Source organism: Physcomitrium patens, chromosome 6, assembly GCF_059467195.1.
Source record: "Physcomitrium patens ecotype Gransden chromosome 6, ASM5946719v1, whole genome shotgun sequence".
Classification (NCBI taxonomy): domain Eukaryota; kingdom Viridiplantae; phylum Streptophyta; class Bryopsida; order Funariales; family Funariaceae; genus Physcomitrium; species Physcomitrium patens.
The window spans coordinates 11,554,705-11,578,864 of record NC_143415.1 but is presented as its reverse complement, the minus strand read 5'-3'; the positions used below and the strand labels follow the sequence as shown (position 1 = coordinate 11,578,864).

Here is a 24,160-nt window from a genome sequence, read left to right as displayed (position 1 = left end):
AAATATCTTTCTTGTCTTAAATCTTTGTCTCCATATTATCAATAGTATCAAAGCCCTTAACATTAAGAATAATCTTCTTCTTTAGCATCTTTATAAAAAATTGTATACCACCTCTCAATTAGAGCACAAAGTGTAAGGTAGATTCCTTCCACATATTGTAGTTGGTCAATAGACATACATCTTCTAATTGCTTGCATAAAAAGATTAGCCTCACTTGATTTGAAAGAATTTCTTTATAAAGATCTCCATATTGTATTAATCAATCAACTTCAACTTTTTTAAAATTTAAACTAAAATCACTCACACTCTTTGACAAACTTGAGCCCATTCTTAAAACAAATATTCTACAATGTCTTCCAACCTCTCCAAAGATACAATGTCTTTGCAGTTTTTTATAAGAATTACTTCATTAGTAGTCCTTACTTGTATAAATAATCTACATTGAATAAACTTATGCCAATATGCATCTAAACTATTGTTAGACATATGTCAAAAACCATATATTAGTTGCTTACTACTATAATTTTATTGACAAAATATTAATCAATATATCCTTGCACCATTTCTATTTGTGCACTTTAAGTTCTAATCTCTCCAATTAACATCTTATATGTAATATGACAAGCTTAAGGACAAATTTGTAATTTTCATAAAAGTAAAGGATATATTTGCTATTATTAAGAATACAAGGATATTCTTAATATTTCAACATATTTTAGGAGTATGTGTGATAATTTTCGTTAGAAATAATTGTCATCAATATGTTTACAATAGTCTCTACTCATAATAGAGGATTTTAAGAAATAATTATCATCAATATGCTTACAATAGTCTCTAAACAAAATAGAGGGTTTTAAGGAAAAATTCTATCTTTATTGAAACAATACCAATGGTGCGCCAATTTATTACAAGAAATATGAATTTGAGGCAACTCAAAATTTATTGAATCCACTATTAGTATTGAAGTTTTCAAATTCTCTCTAGTATAAGCCTTAGAATCAATAAGCAGTCTCTTACTCTATCAACAACCTCACTTTGACCAATGATTGGAACCTAGAATCAATAAGCAATCTCTTACTCTATCAACAACCTCACTTTGACCAATGATTGGAACCTAATAAGTTAATAAAGTTAAGACTAATATGTTTTCAATTTAGAGTAGAATTAAAGGTTTTAAACATATCTATAAAAGTTATATTACATACAAGATGTTAATATTATTCCCATTTTAGCCAAAACACACAGTGTGTGTACTTAGGGTTTGAAATCTGAATCTGTCCAGCTCGTATCATCCATGTTCTTTGGAAATTTGGGTTCTTTCTCTTTCTTCGGCAGTCTCAGTGCGCAATTTTGTGTCGTGGTGCAATTTGAGAACGTAGATAAAAATGTGGTTGAGGCTCGGGGCTCTAGGATTCAGGCTAGGATTTCTCTTTGATAGCCGCAGGGTCTTGACTTACAATGGATGATTCAAGATTCTACCCACTGCATGTCGTGTGGAATTTTTTTGTATGAAGGGTTTAGTCTGCCAACTGCGTGCAAGTTCTTTGAGATTTCAATCTCGCGTTGGATTGTTCGGACACATGCTCTCACAGTGAAGAAACTCGATTTGAGAACAGTTTAATGTGCCTTGCTTTCAATACGCAGAAGAAGAATTTTTCTGTCATGAAACATCTAGATGATTATTTAAAGTACAAACTTTTGTGTATGAATCATACTATCGATGCCTTGTGTTGCTGAAACTTTGTATAAACTTAAGTCTGTTGACTATAGGTTTATTTGTGGATTTTCAAAGAGCTGAAGCGGGTACCACTTTTCTCCGAGTTGACTGCTGCTGAGTACCTATGCTTTCAGCATACTTCCAACATGATATACATCTCGAATTCATCCTCCCACTGTGTTAATATTTGATTGCTCAAGACACCAATGTGAGGAAATCTATATTCAGATACTTTGACCATGCAAAATCATGGCAGAGAGTGCGTCGGAGTCACGTTTGTCTCCCTACTGCACTGAAATAGAGCTGATTGAGGAAACTAGAAATTTTTGTTCTCTAATATCAAAGTCCTAAGAAAGGAAGAAATAAGAGGTTGAGGATGCGCATGAGACCCCTCAGCTATAACAATTAAAACCACGAAGTGAAAAATAAATAAATAATGTTCTCCAACTTATGACAAATTTATTTCTGGGGTTCATTACCAGCATGACAAAAATTGATTTTGTCTGGCATGCCTTCCATTACTTGATCGGAGAGCAGCCCAGTATCGAGGTTTGCTCATTCCTCGGCATATCTGAAAGATTTTAATGGCAAATAAGGGGGCTGGTAAATGTAGGATTGCCGGCTATGATCGTTGGCTCATTCTTTGCTCGTGGACTGACGATAATCTTCGTGCAGTGCATTTTGGATTTATACATTTGAACATTGCGTAAGTAGCCATCAGGATGGCGCAATCTGTATGGGTGGTGTGGGTTGTATGGGATTTGTATGGCGGATCTGGTAAGTTGAGAGCAAGGTGCTTGCAAAATAAGTTCGCTAACTTGGGGCAAAATATCTAAGTAGACTAGTGAGGTTACTCTGCTTCCTTGAAAGTGTTAACATGAATGTGTTGGATGGTTTAAAGTTATTCTTCAATAGTTCTCAACTTTGCATCATGTACCTTGTTGAAATCATCCTTGCTGAAGTCATTTCCCAAAAAGTTCATGAGATTTACAATGGCCATTAATCCATAAGTGTTTATTGAAACAAATTCCATCCAAAAAAATTGATGTATTCTTCAGAATTTCAACATGCAAGGACTACAAAAGATTAGCAACTGCATTCTTTGGATAACTATATGTGAAATATGAGGTGCTTACAGTTAAAAGTCCTACCAACACTGTCTCACTTATTTGTTTAAAAACTTGTCAATCATCAGATTGCAGATTAAAACTTCATTAAATGATTCCATCCACAATGAAACTCAAAACCTACTCCTCATCCACTCTCTTCCTCCCTATCCATATTATGTAAATTTATTACCGTCCATGTAGCAATCAATCCAATCTTAGTTAAGGGATATGTAACCATTCAGGCGTCTTTATAATTAACGAAGACAATGAGCCTGCTCTTACTTGATCCTTATTCTCATCAAATTCCTCATGTTTGTTGAGGATTCTTACTTCTTAAGTAAAGCTGCCAACTCATTGTTGCAACCCCCTTAATATTGCTCTCTCCTTCTGTATTATTGATCCCTCCGCCCGTGCTTGCGATAATTCCCATCTACACCATAAACATAGTCGCTACTCCCAATTCACACTACATCCTCTTTGCTGCTTACCTGGGACAAGCTTACAAGGATAACGTTGTGTCATATGTATTAATAATACACACATTCATATATATATATATACATGCTTGTACAATCAGCAGAAGGCAAAGCCAATACCAACAACAAGGTAACAAAACATACACTTATCAGCATGACATGGGATCAACGTCACACCATCTCAATCACCACAACGTTCCTCTGCCCAAATAATAGTCACCACAATGACCCAACATCCACCATCAACCCCATCAGTGCAACATCATCACCATCTCTTCAGAGAGAAGTTTAGCAATTTATTTCCTTTTTTTTCTTTTTTCTTTATTTTTCTTTAATATTGTTTTGTTTTGTTTTGTTTGTTTTTATTTTTATTTTTATTTTTATTTTCTCCACTTGCAACTCTAAATGTTTGTTGATACACCATACTCAACCATGCCAATTCCTCCCGAAGAAGGACCAAATTTACATACAAACAGTGACACACTTGATAATCCAATTTAAATACCAGTATTGTCTCACATCTACCCCCCACCAGTGGCCTCCAATCCTAACACCTGCTTATACCTACCGATCTCTGTCTCTCTCGCTCTCGCTCGCTCGCTGTTTAAGTTGTTGGTCCTCTTTGCTTCTCTCGCCAGTTCTCCCCCCAGACCCGAGCTTCTGCCACTGCCCGTTCACGTTCACGCGTAGGAATATGTGGCTTCACCCCATCTCTTGCTGTTCCTGTCCTCCTCACAGCTCTAGGACTGTCTCGCCCTCCCTCCTCGCGCCTCACGGACTCCTCTGATTCTCGCATCTTCCCTAATTCTGACCCTTGTGATTCCTCCAACACCCCGTTTGCCACCCGAGCTCGAGCCCCTCCCCTCTTCACCCGCAAGTCTGGTGACTGCATTGCTACCTTACCCACCTTCTGCTCCTTCACCATCCGCTCCTCAGCTCCATTTGGACCCAGTGGGACTTTCTTCTCCTTCTCCCGCTTCTCTCCGGATGGTGTTGCTGGTGCAAACCGTGACGATCCTTGTGGTTGAACCCCCGGATCGTAAGTTTGCGAAGCTAAATAGCTCAATGCCGTCACTACATCCCCTATCAAAGGCCGCGTTGCCGCTTGCTCTTGCAAGCACATTGCAGCCACCGCCAAGGCTTGGTATAACCCTCGCATTGGATATCGCCCCTGCAACAATGGATCCGCCATAAAGGGAAACTTCCTCCTGTCCTTGAACAAAGGCCGGGCCTGCACCACCACCCATCCCAAACCAGCCAAGCGTCACGTTTCCAACTCTAGCACACGGCGATCGACAACTCCCCGATCACTCTTGGATCATGCCAACCCCCACACAACCCTAACTCTACTTCACGTGCCCACTCAAACCGCATCCACGCCGACACCCGTATCACCAAGACCACATTCTTCATCACTACCTCTTCACACTATCACTACTCAACTTAGCACACCATCTCAAAAGCCCCTACACTCTACTCATCCCACACCTTCAATCACACCCACAATTACGTGTACGCAAAACAATCATAGCATTGCCATTATCTCCACCCCACATCCGCAGTGCCTCCATGCAAATACTCAAAACCCACCCCAAGCTCTACGCCTCACAAAACCTCCTAATTCACCCACATCACACGCACACACACACAGGGAAACTAGTACCACGCTCCAATCAGCCTCCCACTCATCCACCGCAGCCCACTTACCCATGCCACCAGGTTTTGCTCCCCGACCGCCCGGGCATTGTCAATCGCTTTCCGCCCCGTGATCAGCTCCAGCAGCACCACGCCAAAACTGTACACGTCCGACTTCAACGTCAGCTGCCCCGTCATCGCGTACTCCGGAGCGCAATACCCGTAGGTTCCCATCACCCGTGTCGACACATGCGTCTTGTCCCCCACAGGACCTAGCTTCGCCAGCCCGAAGTCCGACAGCTTCGGGTGGAACTTCTCGTCCAGCAATATGTTCGAACTCTTAAAGTCCCGATAAATTACAGATGGTTGGGCCTTGTCGTGTAGGTATTCCAGACCCCGAGCTGCTCCAGCCGCGATCTTCATCCGAGTATTCCAGTCCAGACATTCCTTGTCCTGAGGCAGATCTGCAAAACCCACAATCGTCCCAGCAAACCGCATCAACAACCAATTCAAGAACCTGCCAACCCCTATCACAATCCCACAATCCACTCCGTTGCACTTACCATGCAGATGGTCTTCCAAGCACCCCAACGGCATGAACTCGTACACCAGCAGCCGCTGATCGCCCTCGGCGCAGTAACCAATCAGATTTACAAGATTCGTATGATGCAATAGACTCAGCATCAACACTTCTACCAGAAACTCTCGGTTTCCTTGCAGCCCGCTCCGATCCAGCTGCTTTACGGCCACCACCTGCACCCACCAACTCCGACCCCCTCAGCCAAAATCCTCCGCATCTCTTTAGCTTTGCTACCTGCATACGAATTCCCCACCTCATACCCGTTCCGTCTCACTAGATATTGCACCTCCAAAACCATCACGCCCGCTTATCTCGCCCACCATTCCCTCCCAATCAATTGCATCCCATTCCACTCCAATCACAAAACCACTTCCCCTCACTTGCCTGCCCCGTACTCTCCAGCCGTCCCTTGTACACGCGACCGAAGCCCCCCTCGCCCAGCAGACAATCTGCTCTGAAATTCTTCGTTGCCGCAACTAGCTCCCGAAACGTGAAAGTCTGCGCGTTGATGTGTGTGTTCCCCTCGCGCACCGGCTCCTTCTTGTCTACTGACTCCTTCGTGACGCCCCTCTTCGAATTACCTGGAATTTTCAGCGACGCCACAATAACCTAAAATGAATCAGCATTACGCCCAACAGTAGCTTAATTGCAATACCCCACGCACGCACGCAACCGGAATTAGACCATCTCCTCCTCATCCGCAGACCCATCAGCTTACCAAACACGAACACGCACATTGAACTACCGCTCCTTTCCTTCCCTGCCTCGCAGCTCGCAAGGGAGCTGGCAAGCCCTACGGTATTGCCTCCCCACTCTCCCTCTCCACCCATTCCGTCGCCCTAGCCAGATGTACACTTGCCTTTCCTGCTCCTCACCCGCCTCGAAAGCTCAAACTTTCATTCCCCCAGGCCCCGCATTCGCTCTCAAACCCCTCACCATTCACTCCCATCACTTAAGGCCCTCCGCCACTCTAGTGTGCCCACCGGGGCCTCCACACGCAGCTGCATCCGAACTTTGCAGTGACGATTACTAGCGCCACCCCCCTCAATGCCGCAGTCCATCAGTCCCTATCCAACCGTCCCTTGATCCGCCATAACCCTGACCTTAATCACTGGGGTCGTGCTTCACCGGACCAACATGCGACATACCGACTAAGCAATCATCTTACCGACTTTACAACCAAACTCTTACCACTCACATTCCAAATGCACACACACGTACCGGAGGAAAGCTTGGGGATTTGCGCGACGGGGTTATCAGCAGGCGATTGCCCATTACGGCTGCTGTTGTTGTCTTCCTTTTTCAGCGACTTCCCCTCCTTTGGTTTAGAATCCAAGCATGGAAAACAGCCCATCTCTATACACGTCCTATGTCTCGAAGACTAATCACAGCGTCTCGCTACCGCACGGCCCTGGCCCTACTCTGTCACCCGCGTGGGCGCCTGCCGCATCTGGATGCCTACGCCACTTGCCCCAGAGACTGTGGCCCGCCTCCTCCTCACATGCCTCTCCTGCACCCGCACCTCAAGTGTGCTCCTCCTCCTCCTCCTCCTCCACGCCTACTTCGACCTCGCCCTCCACCTCACCGGCAATTGCTGTGCCGTCGCAGCTATTTCAGTCAGAGCAATCCTCGGCTCCTACTATAATTCCCAAAAACCATGGCCAGATCCAGCTGCCCTCCGCCTCTTCCTCATTCGCTCCCTCCCCACGACCAAACTCAAATCACCGATGCCCTACGACACGCGAACATCGAAGAAGTGGTTCCCGCTCCCGCCCGTGACACACCCACACAGCCCACGATTTGATCGCCACCTCCACTCCCCACCAGTATCACCCACCTCTCCCCCGATCTCACAAAACCCGATCCTATCTCCCAACTCTACATCCACGCGCACACGCAATAATCGAGACTAATGCCGCTGCAACCGAACGACCAGACCCACTACACCAACACTGCCGCTACTCTGGTACGAGCGGTACCAATGAAATTCATAGGAGAGTGGGGTCCTCCCACAGTGCCTGCGTGCTTAGCCGTGCTGAAACTGAGAGAGAGAGAGAAAAAAAAAAAAAAAAAAAAAAAAACAAAACAAAAAACTTACAAAGTAGCACAGCAACTCCAATCTGTCTCTCTCTCTCTCTCTCTCTCTCTCTCTCTCGCTCTCCTTCTCAGTGTGCGTGCACAGCCCTCTTGCCTTGTCCCTTTCTAACACATCATCCTACTGTTGCTGTGTGCAAGCAAGCAAGTGGATGTGGGTGTGTGTGTTTCACGCGGTGAAGCTCCAGCTTGTGACTAGGCCAGGGCCAGCAGAGAGAGGGAGAGAGAGCGAGAGAGAGGTGGCGCGGGAGTGTGCGTGATCGGGTGACGGCAGGGCAAGGGATGATGATGCTGCTGGCTGTGGATGGATATGTAGTAGTGGTCAGTAGTATGTAGTGAGTACTAGTAGTATGTAGTAGTAAGTAGTGAGTAGTAGTGAGTGTGTGTACACACCTGGCCACCCTGTCACAGTAGGGCTTGCTTGCTTGCTTGCTTGCTTGCTTGACTGGCATAATGGCACATGTCTTCCGCTTCTTTGTTGGGGAAGAGGGAGGGCTGCCCCTTCGTCACACCCACATCCATCCATCCATGGTCTCATCCATTCATCAATTCATCCATTCCACCCGACATTATTGAGGGGGGGGTCTTTACTCGTGAAGCTTCGTTCATGGCAGCAAAACCTTCTGGTGTCATTAAGTAATGAGGATTGGGGTGCTTGTGTTGTATGGTACTAATTATGAAATAGTCTTTACTTTTTAATGAGTGCTTGTATGAGTGAGGATTTTGTAGTTTGTTTATATACAGTTCAAAATAAATAAAGATTTATTTATTTATTTATGCATGAGACTATGGAAACATATTGAAGGCTACTGCTGTGTTAATCATGACCTTGCTTGTGCGTAAAAGAATATATGATGCTATCATGGAAGTTTCTATTATAGATATTTGATCTTTGAAGGAAAGCTATTGATTTTTACATACATTGCTATAGCTTTTTTGAATTTTGAAACATGTAGTTAATTTTGGAACTTAATAAATCTGGTGATAATTTTTGTAGTCAATTATTACTACAGTATAATGTCATTACATACTATGAAACATGTACATTGGTTTTGAATTTGACCATTATGATCATTGTAGAAAAGAAAAGACTTTAACTGTATGCTTAACAAAAATTACTCATACATGTTGAATTGATTTATATATATATTTATATTTATTTATTACTGGAAATAAAAATACATTCTATAAGCTTTTTACAAATTTTTGAATAACATTTGAGATATGATATATATATATATATATATATGCATATTTATATTTATATTTATATAATGAGGATTTAAACAATAGATTTAGAATAATTTTTCTAAAGATTCCAAATTACAAGTTAGGCATAATTGTTTGCAATATTTGTTCAAATTATATAGACCAATAGATGAACTTAATTATTTCAAAAAGTAAACTTCTGTGTGCAGTGAAGGAAGTTCTTTCAGAAACTTTTGGCACTAAATAATCAATAAAGAAAATTCCAGAAACACATAAGGTGATCTATGCATACGTACATACAAAAAGAATGAAGATTATACATTCAAACACAACCATCTTACTTTACAATAGAAGTTGAAAAGAATTGTAAGGTTCACAAGCATATATAGGAAAGGATATACCTCAAAATAACTATAAATGCATGAATAAATAGAAAACTTTAAAAGATGGCATAAATTCATTTAGAGTTTTACAATTGATTAATATGAATGAATATTTTTGTATCTTGATTTTTGGTGATTTGGTGACTTATTGTGTACATATGTATTCTCAATAGCTATTAAAAATCTAGAACTTTCTAAAAGCAAATAATTTAGTCTTTTAGTACTTTGTGCTTAGATTTATAGTCATCACTCCATACTATATCTTGATAAGAATTATTTTATACAATGTATTAAACATGGACTTTGGTATTTTTTGAAAATTCATACAAAAATTCAAAAAAACAAAATCAATTCTAGTAATCATCAATACCAAATCACCAAAAATCAAAATCAAAATCGTAGATTCTTACTGTCACAATTTTGATCCTTATATTGTCCTAGGAAGACATGGATAGTACCTCCTTCCTTATCAAACATTGCTAATAAACTTATATTAACTTTAAGCACAACTTACTCTTCATAATTTGAGATAAGAATATTCTTTGGTGTCAATCTAATCTTCATCCTTATGGTGTTACTGCTATTAATGAAGTATTGACTACTTATTTTGAATGCTGTAGGCTATGAAACAATTATACTTGTATTTATTTTTTTATATCAAATTGAGATTGGAAAAAGTTGTCACAATACCATCTTATCGAATATTATCTAATATAAGAACTTAAAGAATGTAAATAAATAAATAAAATATTTTTAAAAATAAGATGATAAAAAATAATGGATATTCAAGAAGAAATTAGAATAGATATTGCTAAAGACAAAGAAACTAAAAATCCTTGAAACTAGATTAGAACTTAAAAAAAGAAGTTGAGAAGAGTGAAGAAGGCTTTACTCTTACTTCTATATATATTATTTAACTAAGAGCTATGTAACAACATTCTATGGAACCTCCAACATCTATCCAACTTATAGGACATGTGTTTAATTTGCAAAACTAGCATTCTATATATGTGCCACATGTCTGATTTCTACCACAAGTAGCCAACTTGTTGGTCTAATTTTCAACATACTAATCATCTATAAACATATATAAAAGCAAAGCCAAGTCTATGAAGCTTTCTTTGACCTTCTATTTATAATGTGCTATATTATTTTAAAATCTTTTGGTATGTTCTTTTTATGTTGTTCTCATTAGTACCTAAGATGACAAAAGTCTTGATTGTAATTAACTAAGCATTTTTGTGGCTATCATTTCTTTGCTACCTTTTAATTTAATCTTTTCTATGTATGTTGTTAAATCTTCCTAATAAGCTTCAATAATTTGTTATATCTTGTTATATTTTTTTCTTTATTTTTAAAATTTTCTTCCTCTTTTCTCTTGTTTTTTTTTCTTGAGTTCTTTTTATAGTATCTTATTTCTTTCTAATATCATTTTAAATTGATGTCACTATCCAAATAATTCTTTAGCTAATTTTAACTCATGGAGCTATATTGACTTATTGATCTTATCTAGGTAGGACCTTGAGACAAAAGCCATTATATCTTGGTCCATTTAAATAGCAATAAGATCTATATAAGGTTTGTCTTCTATTAGTGGCAAGTAGATGTATTCATCTTATTCTTCCTCAATCAAGGATTTTTATTCAAAGAAGATTGTCTCAATCTTAATATTACTCTTTTTAAGACTCACACTCAGCTTCTCTATTTGTACTAGCAAGATATCTAAGTCTTTCTTTGAGTTGGATCTCGACATAATATCCACCACTTTGTATACTTCTTTTTCATTCTCTTCTCTCTTTTTTCTTTTTTCTTTAACTTCTCTCTAAATTTCATCTCCAAAAAATTTTGGTCCAACTTCTCTCTTGTAGATTTCAATAGTGGATGACTACAAAAAATTTTAGAACCTTCAAAATATTTCTATAGAGTTGGCATGTTGTATTGTCTCTAGTAATGCCACATCTTTGTTTCATGTTGTATTCATTGTATTTATCAATGTTGCTATTGTTATTGCTTACATTGCTATTGTTAAGGTTTTTATAATTAGTTTTGTTATTAATTTTGTTATATCTGCTCTTGATGTTATAACTTCATATACTCTTATTAAGTCTCTACTTGTAAAAGGTCTATTTGTGTTTGTTATATCTATTCAAACTTCTCTTCTACTATCTCTATTTTCTAGTGCCCTTTCAATATACTTGCTTGATGTTGATCGTGGTATTATCTTAGTATGTCTAAACCTTGTTTGAATTGGTGTTTATTTGACGTTACTCCAAGGTCTTTGATTTTTCTTTAGTGATATTATTTTCAATATGTGCCTTGAAATACCTTATGTTGGTGGCATTGGTGATGGTTTCTTTGATGTAAATCTATTTCTACTACTCCTTGTTCTCTATGCATCTTGTGGTGAGGCTCTTATTGGAATCTTTGATCTATTTATTAATGGCTTATAAATTGGCAAAAATGATATCAATGATCAAACTTTGTTGGCTTTTTCTTTTGTTTTTAGATGTTTGTTTCTTCTTTCATCTTCTTTTAATTGATACCATGAGACTAACATGCTTTCTAATACATAAGATATTAATAACAAATATGCAATAATTTTCTTGACAACTATGGCTTTTAATAATTAATATTTTTATATTTGGATAAGATAGAAAGTAAATAAGAATACCATATAAAAAAATGAGAGTTGTGTTGAAGATCAGCAAGTACTTGCTTAGTTACAACTACATAGAGATTAAACATAGTATGTTGCTAATAGTAAAAAGGCATTAAAGAATTAAAGTAAGTTATTGTGGTGGCACCAAGGGTTTAGTTGGATGAGGTAGAAATGGATGTAATATCAAAAGGATGGAAGTTGCCTCGTTGGTGAGCAAACCACCACCTATAAGTAAAGAGTTTTGGAAGTAAGAATCATCTTTTTCCATACTTCTCTTAGACTACAATCCTTGCTGATGCTAAGTGTTTGTAGCTTTTAGACTTCTTTTCTTCAATAGGTTATGGATCCACTCACATTTGCTTGAGTGTTTTTTGAAGTTCTTGAAGTGGTTTTATAAGTGTGGAGTAGATCAAGTTGTTGTTGTTGATGTTAGGCTTTGAAAGAACCTAACTTTCAGATTCAGATCTAGATCTAGATCATGGTTTGTTCTTACTTGTGGTTAAGAGCATTTTGATGTTAGTGTCTTGTTTTTCACCTTTAGACAAAATTTACATTGTACTTTTGCTGAGATAGATCCTTGGTAATCTAACTTTACGATTTCATGTCCTAAAGTTGCTGATTATGCTTAAAAGGCTTCTTATGGTGTATAGAGGTGATTTGTGAACATAAGAGAGATATTAGAGTGGAAAATCAGATTTGAGACACTTAGATAAGTCATCAAACTTGTGACAAGTCTTAGCAATGAAGTTGAGAGTATTTTTTAGAGTTAAAACACTAGTTTGTTCACAAAGAAGGATTCTGTGATTCTAAGGCAGCAAAAACTTCTTGCTGATTTTTGAGAGCATTAGGACTTCTTCTTACAATCTTTTTTTGATACAACTCTTCCTAAGACATGGCTTCAAGTGAAGGTGAAAGATTGAGAGTTATTGAGAAATTTAGAGGTGACAATTTCTACCATTGGAAGATAAAAATGGAGCTTTTGTTGGCATCTTTGGATCTTTGAGATATTGTAGATGAAAGTGAAGAGGCTCCAAGCAAAGATGCTGATATGAAGGAGAAGAAGGAGTTCAAATGTTGTGAAAAGAAGGCTTTTAGATTGATTGCAACCAATGTTGATGAAGCCAACTTCTCCCACATTATCTCTTGCAAAGGACCAGCGGAAGCATGGAAGACTCTTTGCAACATCTATAAGAGCAAAAACTTATCCAACATCATCTATATAAGGAGGAAGTTCTTTACTTACAAGATGGAAGAAGGTGAAGACGTCATGTCTCATGTCAATAAGGTAAAGGCTCTTGCAAACCAACTAGTAATTGTTGACAAGCCTTTAGAAGAAAGTGATATTGTCATGACCTTGCTAATGAGCCTTCCCGAATCCTACAACTACTTTATTGTGGCATTGGAGTCCATCAAGCTAAAAGAGCTTACAATGGATTATGTGACGGCAAGACTTGTCCATGAAGTAACCAAGAAGAAAGAAAAGGAGCCTCAAAGTGAAGATTTAGCACTCTATTTACATCAAGGCAAGGGCAACTATCCAAATCAATAAGATAATGTCAAATCTTACTTCATTTGTGGCAAAGTAGGTCATTTTGCTCGAAATTGCTACAAAGGCAAAAAGATGAAGAAGGAGAATACAAATAGTGTACAAGATGAGTTTGGAAGATAAGATTATGCATTCACGGCAACAAATGGGACCTCTATGGCTGCCATGTCAAGATGGATTGTAGATTCAAGTTGTTCCAAGCATATGACACCTTATAAGTGTTCATTTGACACTTATGAGGCTATTTCAGCATCAAAGGTGGTGTTGGCGAATAGTAGTACATGTGAAGCCATTGGAATTGGCTCTATTATGGTAGAGGTGGTTGTGAATAGACAAACCAATAGGATCAGATTCAAAAACGTCCTTCATGCACCTAAAATGAAGCAAAACCTACTTTCGATGAATAAACTTGTAATGGAAGGTTTTAAAGTTCAATTTAACATGAATGGATGTTTTGTAAGAATATTGAGTGGAGATAAGGTCTTCAAAGGCTTGAAAGAAGGAAATTTGTACTACCTCATTTATAAGAAGATGAATGGAGTGGAGGTAGCTGCATTTGCTGAGTTTACATCAATCCAAGATAAGTTGAATATATGGCATCGTCGCCTTGGCCATTTGAATGTAAAGAGCATGAATGAGCTCAAGACTATGGTAAGTCGCTCAAATCTTGGCAATACAAGCCATAATACGAAACAACTTGCATGTGAAGGATGCATACAAGGCAAACAACAAAAGGCCTCATTTCCAAGGAGTGTAGCAACATGTGCTACCAAGTTGCTAGAGATTGTCCATTCAGATGTATGTGGACCTATGAAGAACACAAGTATTGGAGGATCAAGGTATTTTCTCACTTTTATTGATGATTATTCAAGAAAGATTTGGATCAACATTCTTAAAGCCAAGAGTGAATGCTTTTGGAGGTTTAAGGAGTTTAAAGTACTTGTTGAGAAACAAAGTGAATGTAAGATCAAGGTGCTATATATGGACAATGGAGGTGAGTACATGTCTAAGTAATTTGATGTTTATTTGAAGAATGAAGGAATTGTTAGACAAACCACAACTCCATATACTCCACAACAAAGTGGTGTTGTTAAAAGGGCAAATCGAACCATTGTAGAGATGGCAAGGAGCATGTTTCATGTTTAAAACCTTGGCTATGAGTTTTAGGCAGGAGCTTTGGTGAATGCAATGTATACAAGAAATAGGTGTTCAACAAGTGCTTTTGCATCAATGACACCACAAGAAGCTTGGAGTGGGAGACAACGTTGCATTTTCCATATGATAACTTTTGGTTGCATTGCATATGCAAAAACACCAGATTGTATGAGGTCCAAACTTGATGCAAAAGGTACAAAGTGTGTGTTTCTTAGTTATTAAGAAGGTAATAAGGCATATAGGCTAATGTGCTTGGAAACCAAGAAGATCATCAAAAATCGTGATGTTGAGTTTTTAGAACACAAGAGTGCTTATGAGCACTTAGAAATGTGTCTAAATAGAAGTAATGGTGTATTTGTGGACACATCTTTGAATTCAGCAAAGAAACAAGAAGATGAAGACAATAAAGATGAAAAGCCAAAGAATGTTGAAAAGATGAAGACTCCTATAATTGATAGGACTAGCAAAGAAAGAAATGAAGATGTTGAAGATTGGGATGATGATAATGATGAAGAGTATCAACCATTGAGTGAAGAACAATAAGGTTTAAAAGTTGGAAAAGAACAAGTAGTGCAACAAGGTGAATGTTCTTCTACAAGTAAAAGGAGATATCGTTTGAGAGAAAGAAGGCAACGTGGCAAATGATAGAAGGATCACATCTTCTCTCAAGTAAGTAAAGAACATACAAATGTTACTCTTCTTGTTGATCCACTGTCTTTGTGTGATGCTATGAAGTGTGAAGATGCAATCAAGTGGAAGAAGGCTATGGAAGAAGAGTACCAATCTCTTATAGACAATGGTACATGGAAATTGGCACCTCTTCCAACAAATTGATCTAGAGTTGGTTGTAAGTGGGTGTTTAAAACTAAAAAAGATGCAATGGGTGTGGTGGTGAGGCACAAGGCAAGATTAGTTGTGAAAAGATACTCACAAGTTGCTGAAATTGATTTCAATGAGACTTATGCACCCGTTGCCAAATTCACCACTATTAGGACCATTGTAGCAATTGGGGCAGCAATGGATTTGGAAATACATCAAATAGATGTGAAGACGGCCTTTTTGAATGGAGAATTGTAAGAAGACATGTACATGGACCAACCTCAAGGATTTGTACAATAAGGCAAAGAACATCTTGTGTGTAAATTGAAGAAATCTTTATATGGATTGAAACAATCACTAAGGGCATGGTACCAACGAATTGACACCTTCTTTGTCAATGAAGGGTTTGTGAGGAGTGAAGCTGATCATTCATTATATGTGATGCAATCTAGAGAGTTCTTGCTGATTATAATCCTTTATGTTGATGATTTGATCATCTTGGCTAACAATATGGAAAAGATGGATTGGATGAAGATCAAATTAGAGAAGGAATATGAGATGAGTGATTTGGGAGAGTTGTACTATTGCTTAGGAGAAGAATTTGTAAGAGATCGTGGTAAGAAGATCATTATAATGAGCCAAATCAAGTACATTGAAGAAGTGTTGAAACGATTCAACATGGAAGAATATAAGCCCATTGAAACATCCTTGGAGGAAAATTTGAAGTTGATGAAGCTCACGGATGAGGAGTTTGCACAAGTTGAAGGTGAGATGCAAAGTGTTCTATACAAAGCAGCAATAGGCTCATTCATGTATGCAATGGTGGCGATAAGAGTGGATCTTGTATATGCGGTGAGTATTGTAAGCCAACACATGTCTAAGGCTGGACCAATGCATTAGAAAACAGTAAAGAGGATATTGAAGTACTTAAAAGGTACAAAAGACTTCAAATTGTGCTTTGGTGGTAAGAACATTGATTTACAAAGTTATTGTGATGCGGATTGGGCTGGAGATGCAAATGATAGAAGATCCACAACATGATATGTCTTCTTCATTGGAGTGGGAGCCATTTCATGGGATTACAAGAGACAATCTACCATTGCAAGATCAACGGTGGAAGCAGAGTACATGGCAATAAGTTATTGTACAATGGAGGCATGTTGGATAAGACAACTCTTAGAACACATTGATGTTCAATATCATTTCATATGAGAAAAGATTGAAGATGGAATAATAGGTATGAAGTATTGTACTATAAATAATATGCTTGTTGATGTACTTACAAAGGCATTAGTAAAGGATAGACATCATGACTTGATTCAGAGATTAGGATTAAAAGCCTTTTGAATATTAGCAAAGTGGGAGTGTTGAAGATCAGCAAGTACTTGCTTAGTTACAACCACATAGAGATTAAGCATAGTATGTTGCTAACAGTAAAAGGCATTAAAGAGTTAAAGTAAGTTATTATAGTGGCACCAAGGATTTTGTTCGATGAGGTAGAAATGGATGTAATATCAAAATGATGGAAGTTGCCTCGTTGGTGAGCAAACCACTACCTATAAGTAAAGAGTGTTGGAAGTAAGAATCATCTTTCTCCACACTTCTCTTAGACTACAATCCTTATTGATGCTAAGTGTTTGTAGCTTTTAGACTTCATTTCTTCAATAAGTTGATGGATAGTTTTGTAATAATACCGAATCTTGAATAATAATTACTTAATCAAAAACTTATTTTTTATTTTTTATTTTTTATTTTTTTGTTTTCCATTGTACCATAGTTGATGTGGCTCTTCTTTCATATTTCATCAAACCCATCCTTTACTCTACACCATTTCTTTGTTTTTGCCTATAGAATTACTCCTACCATCAATTCTAACTCTAGACTTTTGAGCATTCTGATATCAAATATCTATGCTAAGTCATTGTTTGTCAATTCATATTCCTCACCTCTAAAGACAGTTTCTATATTTTTCTCCATATTAATTGCTTAATCTATCTTATCTACAAGCCAAGATGCCTTCTCCAATAAGAATCCTCTATCAATATATATCATTTCATATATTGCTGAGTTATCAAAAATCTTGAAGTACTTTTCAATGTATCTTATTTCCATCTATGAGTTTTGCAACTTATGTTTTAGCTCAATTCTTTCTTGTTTGTGAAGAGCTAAAGGAACATTATCACTTTGTTGGTGCTTCTTCTATTCTCCAATCTACTTGTTCTACTAGTTTGCTCGGACGTCCATTTTTTTTTCAAAATATTGTATTAATTGATGATCTAATCTCTCTTGCAATTCACTCCTATCAACTCCTATTAAATAATAATCTTGCATTCTTTTGAATTCTAATTTAATATATACTATCTATTTTTAGTTATTTATTAAATATAATAAAATACTCTTGATTTTTTTAATGCTAAATAAATCTTATTATGATAGTAATATGAAGATAACAACTAATATTTTTATCTTTTACATCTAATATTTTTGTCTTTTTTTACCACATTAGTGATAATTTTTATTATTATTTCTTAGTACATGTATTTTAATTTTTTGTATAAAAAGTCAAATAATCATAGATTATGTCATCAAATTTAATAATGTATAATTTTAAATTTAATAGATTATATATAGCATGTGTATAGAGTGAATATTATTACAACAATATTTTCACTATAGTAAGAGGAAAAGAAATTAAATTATTATATCACAAGTTGAAACCAAAAAGAATTGTATAACAGTAATACATAAAAAAATTAGCCATATCCAATTTTTAAATTAAGAGGATTTTTGTACTTAGTTCTTTTTGGAAAGCCATGGTACAAAAGCTTTCCAATGACTCCTTCTTAACTAAGAAATTCTTTCTTTTTAATGCCTTGGCCTTTTAAAAAGAGATGGTCCAAAATAATTATTTTATGACTAGTCTAAATATGTTAGCTTATATCTTCATTCTAATAATTATGAGAAATACAAATAATAATAAAAATAATAATAAGAATAGTACTTAAAGTTTATTTTTAATAATTGTATACATAGCTTTTCAATTTTTGTAAAATCCACTTCATTAAAAGGGCCTACCACAAATTGTAGAGGACAATACTATTCATAATATGTAAGAAAGAAAATCCATTCCACTTCATTTTTATCTTTGAAATACTTTTTCAAAGTATAAAACCAACTACGTGAGGCTTCTCAATTTCAACCAATTAAAAAATTAAAAAAAATTGAAGATACTTTTCTACTAAATATATAGACCCCTAAACCCAATAACCACTTCAACAAAACACAAAATCCCTTGAGGCCTTCTCTGACATGACATATACTTTTGTCACATGTAATTCAACTGAGAGGATTGCTGTAATAACAACATTACAGATCAGAGCTGTATGCTTTGATGTAAGAAGTTGAGACTTCAGTCAGTTTTGAATAAGGTCACAAGGCAATTCCTCCAGTCCTACAGTCACAAAGCAGCCCTGTACTCAGATGACAGATGACAGTCCGTTCAACAAGCATCGCCCATTGAACTTGATGCAGTAAACGTTGATGACCTTCAAACCTAATTCTTGAATTGCTGCTGACCATGTAATACCTGGCGTATATCATGATATTTATTGATTGCTACAGGAGACCCCTTCATGACTCTTTGCAAGGGCTTGAGGATGCCTTCGGCATAGGAATATACCTGGGTGGTGCCGTGGCTTCGTCACCTTGGAAGTAACTGATTCCCCCTTTCAGTTAGATAGGTGCTTCAGTTCAATAGATACCTAACATGTTGAAGACACCGATGATTTTTGACAATTTGTGTCCGATCGTCTGAGTCAATGTCATCTATCCCATATGTTTTGGTTCTGCTCTACTTACATGAACATTTTCCGCACATTTCCACCAAAAGCACTAGACCAAAGCCCTCAATTCCACATCGTTCTAATCATTCAGGATGCGCACCTTAAATGGTCAAAGTTGCTTCAGGCTGCAACATGATCTTTAAACAGGACAAAAACTGTATACAATTTGGTCATTTCTGCCCACATAGACTATTAAGAGGAGAACCAATTGTGCCGGTGATTACAACTTTGCCGCTCTCCGTCACCCCTCCATACTGAATAATACCGGACTGAACCAAATCCATCATTCCTCCTTCAAAGCCAAGTTTTCGAAGAATTAATATGGACCCTGTACTTACGAGGTGCTAATGCATGAGGACGGTTGTGAGTAGTTTTATCTTACGATAGAGAAGCTGCACCACAAATACTCGACTCTCCAGCACTGCCAACATGAATTCATCAAGAGCCTGACTGAGATCCTTTGCTTGGAATACCAGGACCTTTCCATGTTCAGTTCCTGGTATCTAACGTCCTTAGTATTATGCATCACCTTTTCCACTGGACCAGATCTAAAGAGCCTCCGTGTTGTATCTTCACAATCAACCCTTTTAAACAAAATTGTGCAGCAGTACATGCACCACAGGGTTCAAATAAGTAAAGTTGTGTATCACCTCTTCCGCCGCTTTGCCTCCGGCTGCAGCTCAAGAAACCACATGTACTGATTGGAACCACAGAAAATTTCTAATTAAAATAGAAAATCTATAAAACTACAGGAGCGCTTTCCAGGGAAACTCATTTATAAACTATAATCATATTACAAGGAATGCGTTTGCTACATAACCATTACAGTTCCTATTTACAGATGGTACATTTAAAAGAATTCAAAGTAAACCCGATTTTCAATGGACGATGTGTGCTCAATGCACCATATACTGCTTAACCACCTTCAGAGTTTGTGCTCCAACTTCAAGCTCATGACATCCTTTGGCCTCAAACCATCTTATGACACCAACTGAAAAAATAGAATTCATTTTAGGTTCAACTTTCAATAGAAGTATACCTTATGAACATGTTCAGGTGTTGGTGACGATCCTGGAGAAGATTGGCGCAACTTCCTGTCCCCATCTGGCAAGGAACAATCAGGACAAACAAATTTCTCCATACGCTTCACTTGATCTGGTGTGAAGCTCATGCAAGAAGGGTGAAACCTGTACTCAAAAATAGAAGCAGGGTTCAGAGTAAGATGCTTTCTACTTCCCAGATATTGTTCTCATCAGACTGAAAGAAGTTTCGTACTTGCAACATACGGAAGCAATCGTAGCCAAGTACCCAATTTTTGCATGTGATATCCATAAACATAAGCAAAGATACTACAACTTCCAGGAGAAGGGTAATTCAATTCAGAGTGTGGTTTGACTATTGAAAGTAAGACGTCGTCCTGCTTCTTGTGCAGGAGTACAAGCAAATCTAATTCGACCTTCTGGCAATACTTCTAAAAGGCTTCAGTGATTCAGACTCTACAATTTGCCTCTTGAAGTACAAGACAAGCTGCTCACAATATACTGACTAAATAAGGATGAGATGAAGAGAACTTACCAATCTTTGCAAGTCTCACATTGAACCATCAAATCATCTGGATTATAAGGCATCTCACATTTACAATACCTATACAGAACAGTCAGAGAACACCAAATGGGTCAGCCTTTATATCACAAGAAAGGAATACACCTTACTTAACTCAATGTTTTACACTCGACTTAGGATATGTAAAGCTAGTGAAACACTACAACTCAAATGCAAAAAATTTACCAGCTTGACCAGGAGAATGAAATTAGCCATAATTGCACTGACATGCATTTGAAACACATGCCGTGCTTAAACCTCTATGTAACAACCATGTAGCGTTACGACTATGCGACCGCCGAGAGATGAGTTCCTTGTTACTTCACCAAACGTATATAAGGAAAAGAAACATGTAGAGTGAAAAATGACGTACACAGCCACTCGATCAGGAGTGAATCCGCCAGTAGAAGCCTTGTATTCAAAGCGACAGAAGTAATCTTCAGTACCGACACTGTCAAGCTTAGTGTAATTTTTGAACGTATGAACAATGCACTTGCCCTCTATAGTGTCCGCACTTTGAATATCGTAGTGATCTGACAAGAAAAGCTCCTTTGAACCATGAAATTGTCGCCTCCCTCCCATTGACTCTTCAGGCCGATAATACCATCGTACCCGTACTTTAGTATTGTTTCTGTTGTCAGCCTCAATCTTCTCTATCTTGGCAACGTAAGGTGGCTTATCAGGATCTTGCCCACGCATCAAGACACAATCTCCCACTGTAAAGGCCACAACCGTTGTGGTTAAATCACATATTTCGTTTACATCTTTGGAAATTGTTCTTGTATGACAATTCACTAGCGTGTAGAATCCTATTACAAATCTGCAAACAAATGGAAGTCTGATCTAGTTGGCCTCGGCATCGCGCTGTAACAGAGAAATCAATCAGGTCATTAGCTAAATTTCCCCAACTGCACTGATAAGTAATATAACATACCGAGATTATCCGATGTTAAAAGAATTCGGACCTTCTTTGCAAATACTTACAACTATTAACATATTATTTTTGTTTCCAGTCCACTCAATCAAAAGTTTTGCAGGTTACATTCGAGTACAACAGAAAATTCTTGTCACAAAGCTCTGCGACCTGCTGAAAGCTATGTGATTCGGAGCCCCCAAATTCCATAAGTCTTGAATATAATCAATATTGTAAAGGAATTTTATCCATGATTGAAAATTATTAAAATTAGGGCATAAAGAGAAAGTAGTTAAGAGACGGACCTACACGTATCAACTACCATTTACTATTTTTCTTAAGTGGAGGAGCTTCAAGCTTTTAAAATTTGTCAAACATCCAGAAAAGGCTGTTGTCGATTCTCGAAACAACAATAATGTCCTGAGAGTGGTACTGTTAAAATTGCTCTCAGGGTAAGACTTTAAGGACTGTAGGGAGCCTCTGCCAGGTCAATAAGCCCATCCATTAGGATGTTTATATTCACTAGTAAGGATTCATGTGAAATCTTAACGAAATATGTACTCTAGGGGAGCAGCAAATATGTCTGCATAATATTACGATTCACATTATCAATATAAAATTCAATCCCTCCAAATATGTCAAAGTATGTCAGAATGCATCACCAAGGTCAATCATCATCCCCTGAGTAACGTGATTGTCTGAGGTCTTTTACTATCAACCTTAAATTAATCCACACTGTATGCTACACAGTGGAAAATTTGGGGGATAACACGACGATTACGTCAAACAACAAAGTGGCAAAGGAACAGAGATTGAGTTTAGTGTGAATTGGTGATCAGAAATATCCGACGCACAGCCTTCGTGAGGATCACATACAAAATGCACAGCATTCCACTTCTTTACGTGCAGGTCTCCTCATAACAACCTGGAGGTCAAGCGACTTTGTCGAGATAATCACGGGAAAACCTCATTCATTTCCAAACTCACCTTTCACGACCTTCTGTGTGCCTTTCACGGTGTACGAGTCGAGAGCTTTCTTGGCACCTTTCGACTTCGCCATCACAAGGGAAATACGCGTCTCTACTAGCGTCCTCCCTCGCACAAGCGCAAAATTAAAATTCGACTCCAAAGCCTACAACCGGAATCTCCACACAACCACGCGTCGTCAAGTATAAATTATCTCTGGTAACAACCTCCGAATCACAACGGCCTTACATCCTCCGCCGAGGTCTCATATCTCGCGCATACCCGGCGGGGAAACATCCCCGAGAGATCACAACCAACGTGTTCTCATGTCGATCCATCACTGCTTCCTGCTTCTAATGACTGTGCCTTCCATATCCAACCATCCCGAATCACTCTCCACTCCGTGCTGACCTCCACAATCCACTATATTCCAAACAGAGAACACTTCTACAAAGCTCTCGAAATTCTACACTCAATTCCAGACCTGCATAACACTTCCCTGCGAGGACAATCGCCGCAGCCGGTCCTCGCAATCTAACACGCACCTCTCCCTCCGCTATGGCGATGAACGGAGAAGAGCCTTGTTCCAAGGGCAGGTAGGTGCCATCGTGCCAAGGGGGCCAAATCCCGCTCTCCAAGACATCTCCCGTTTTTTCATCTCTTCTCCCTCTGTACATGCACCCCCCATCTAGGTTTCTGCTTTCTATTTGTAGTGCTTTCCTAGACTCTATGACGTCGCGCGGTTATTTTTATCCAACAGGAAAATTAGTAGATCTTGTGCTCGGTCACACGAGAAGCTTGTATCAGTAGAGCGGGTCAAACACTTGGTAGATTTGAAATCTAAGCATTGGGGGAAAATTGTCAATCCTCGCTAAAGCTAGATTTCCAAGTGGACCGAAGAACCAAATAATAACACGAGAGAATCTATTATATGAAGATGGTAAGAATGTTGCAAGGAAATTAAAAACTGAATACTATTACTATTAGTACGTTAAAATAATAATAGTAATAACAATAAACGCTGAGTTCACTAACAATATGACAATGGGTTTGTGATTGGTGGAGTAGCTCTGTCACTTCCTTCACAGCTCTCAATGTTTTAATTAAAACTAAAAGTTGTATGATTAGTTCTTGACTGTGGTTGGGTAGAGTTTTGGCGACTGCACCAAGTTGTTATTAAAAAAAAAGGTATTATAGTGGCATCAAACCGTCCATTTATATGTGCCTACAACAAGACTAACATGGTTTCATGTAAAACCAGTAGGAATCTGTGATTTTTGGCTTGAAAATTGTATTTTTGTTCACACAATAGAACCATGAAAATAAACGAAGAGTTGTTTGAAATGTTGTAAATTCAAGTGAGTCAACAATTAGAACATGAGAGGTCAATGTGCATTTAATATTGTTAACCTTTTTCATCAAGAATTTTTACATTAAACCCTATCTTAGTGGTCT

The 24,160-nt window shown here is 38.0% G+C and overlaps 2 protein-coding genes across 4 annotated transcripts; both read right to left on the bottom strand.

Moving 5' to 3' along the window:
- Nucleotides 1-3,728: 3,728 nt before the first annotated feature.
- On the bottom strand, nt 3,729-7,443 carry LOC112283455 (putative serine/threonine-protein kinase PBL7). 2 transcript variants are annotated; one of them, XM_024522111.3, is made up of 5 exons: nt 6,739-7,443; nt 5,902-6,098; nt 5,501-5,690; nt 5,010-5,401; nt 3,729-4,533 (listed from the first exon to the last, which is right to left on the bottom strand). In XM_024522111.3, exons 1-5 carry the CDS (start codon nt 6,869-6,871, stop codon nt 3,907-3,909), a joined length of 1,539 nt encoding a protein of 512 aa, XP_024377879.1. In that variant the 5' UTR covers nt 6,872-7,443; the 3' UTR covers nt 3,729-3,906. The 2 variants fall into 2 exon arrangements, with proteins under 2 accessions (XP_024377879.1, XP_073390727.1); XM_073534626.2 differs by having other exon boundaries at nt 5,010-5,690; nt 6,739-7,440.
- An 11,887-nt stretch (nt 7,444-19,330) lies between these two features.
- On the bottom strand, nt 19,331-23,303 carry LOC112284063 (chromatin remodeling protein EBS). Of its 2 annotated transcripts, none has more exons than XM_024523573.3 (5): nt 22,727-23,303; nt 21,200-21,542; nt 20,800-20,868; nt 20,264-20,411; nt 19,331-19,897 (listed from the first exon to the last, which is right to left on the bottom strand). In XM_024523573.3, exons 1-5 carry the CDS (start codon nt 22,797-22,799, stop codon nt 19,871-19,873), a joined length of 660 nt encoding a protein of 219 aa, XP_024379341.1. In that variant the 5' UTR covers nt 22,800-23,303; the 3' UTR covers nt 19,331-19,870. The 2 variants fall into 2 exon arrangements, with proteins under 2 accessions (XP_024379341.1, XP_073390985.1); XM_073534884.2 differs by lacking the exon at nt 22,727-23,303 and adding an exon at nt 22,045-22,219.
- Between the last annotated feature and the right edge of the window lie 857 nt (nt 23,304-24,160).

Coding starts and splice junctions, on each gene's coding strand:
- LOC112283455 (XM_073534626.2), bottom strand. CDS start 6,871: ATGGGCTGTTTTCCATGCTTGGATTCTAAACCAAAGGAGGGGAAGTCG. Junction 6,099..6,738: donor AATCCCCAAGCTTTCCTCCG/GTACGTGTGTGT, acceptor TGAAAATTCCAG/GTAATTCGAAGAGGGGCGTC. Junction 4,534..5,009: donor AGCAAAACCTGGTGGCATGG/GTAAGTGGGCTG, acceptor GTGGTGGTGCAG/GCCCGGCCTTTGTTCAAGGA.
- LOC112284063 (XM_024523573.3), bottom strand. CDS start 22,799: ATGGCGAAGTCGAAAGGTGCCAAGAAAGCTCTCGACTCGTACACCGTG. Junction 20,412..20,799: donor TGTGAGACTTGCAAAGATTG/GTAAGTTCTCTT, acceptor TTTTGAGTACAG/GTTTCACCCTTCTTGCATGA. Junction 19,898..20,263: donor CACCTGAACATGTTCATAAG/GTATACTTCTAT, acceptor CTTGAGCTGCAG/CCGGAGGCAAAGCGGCGGAA.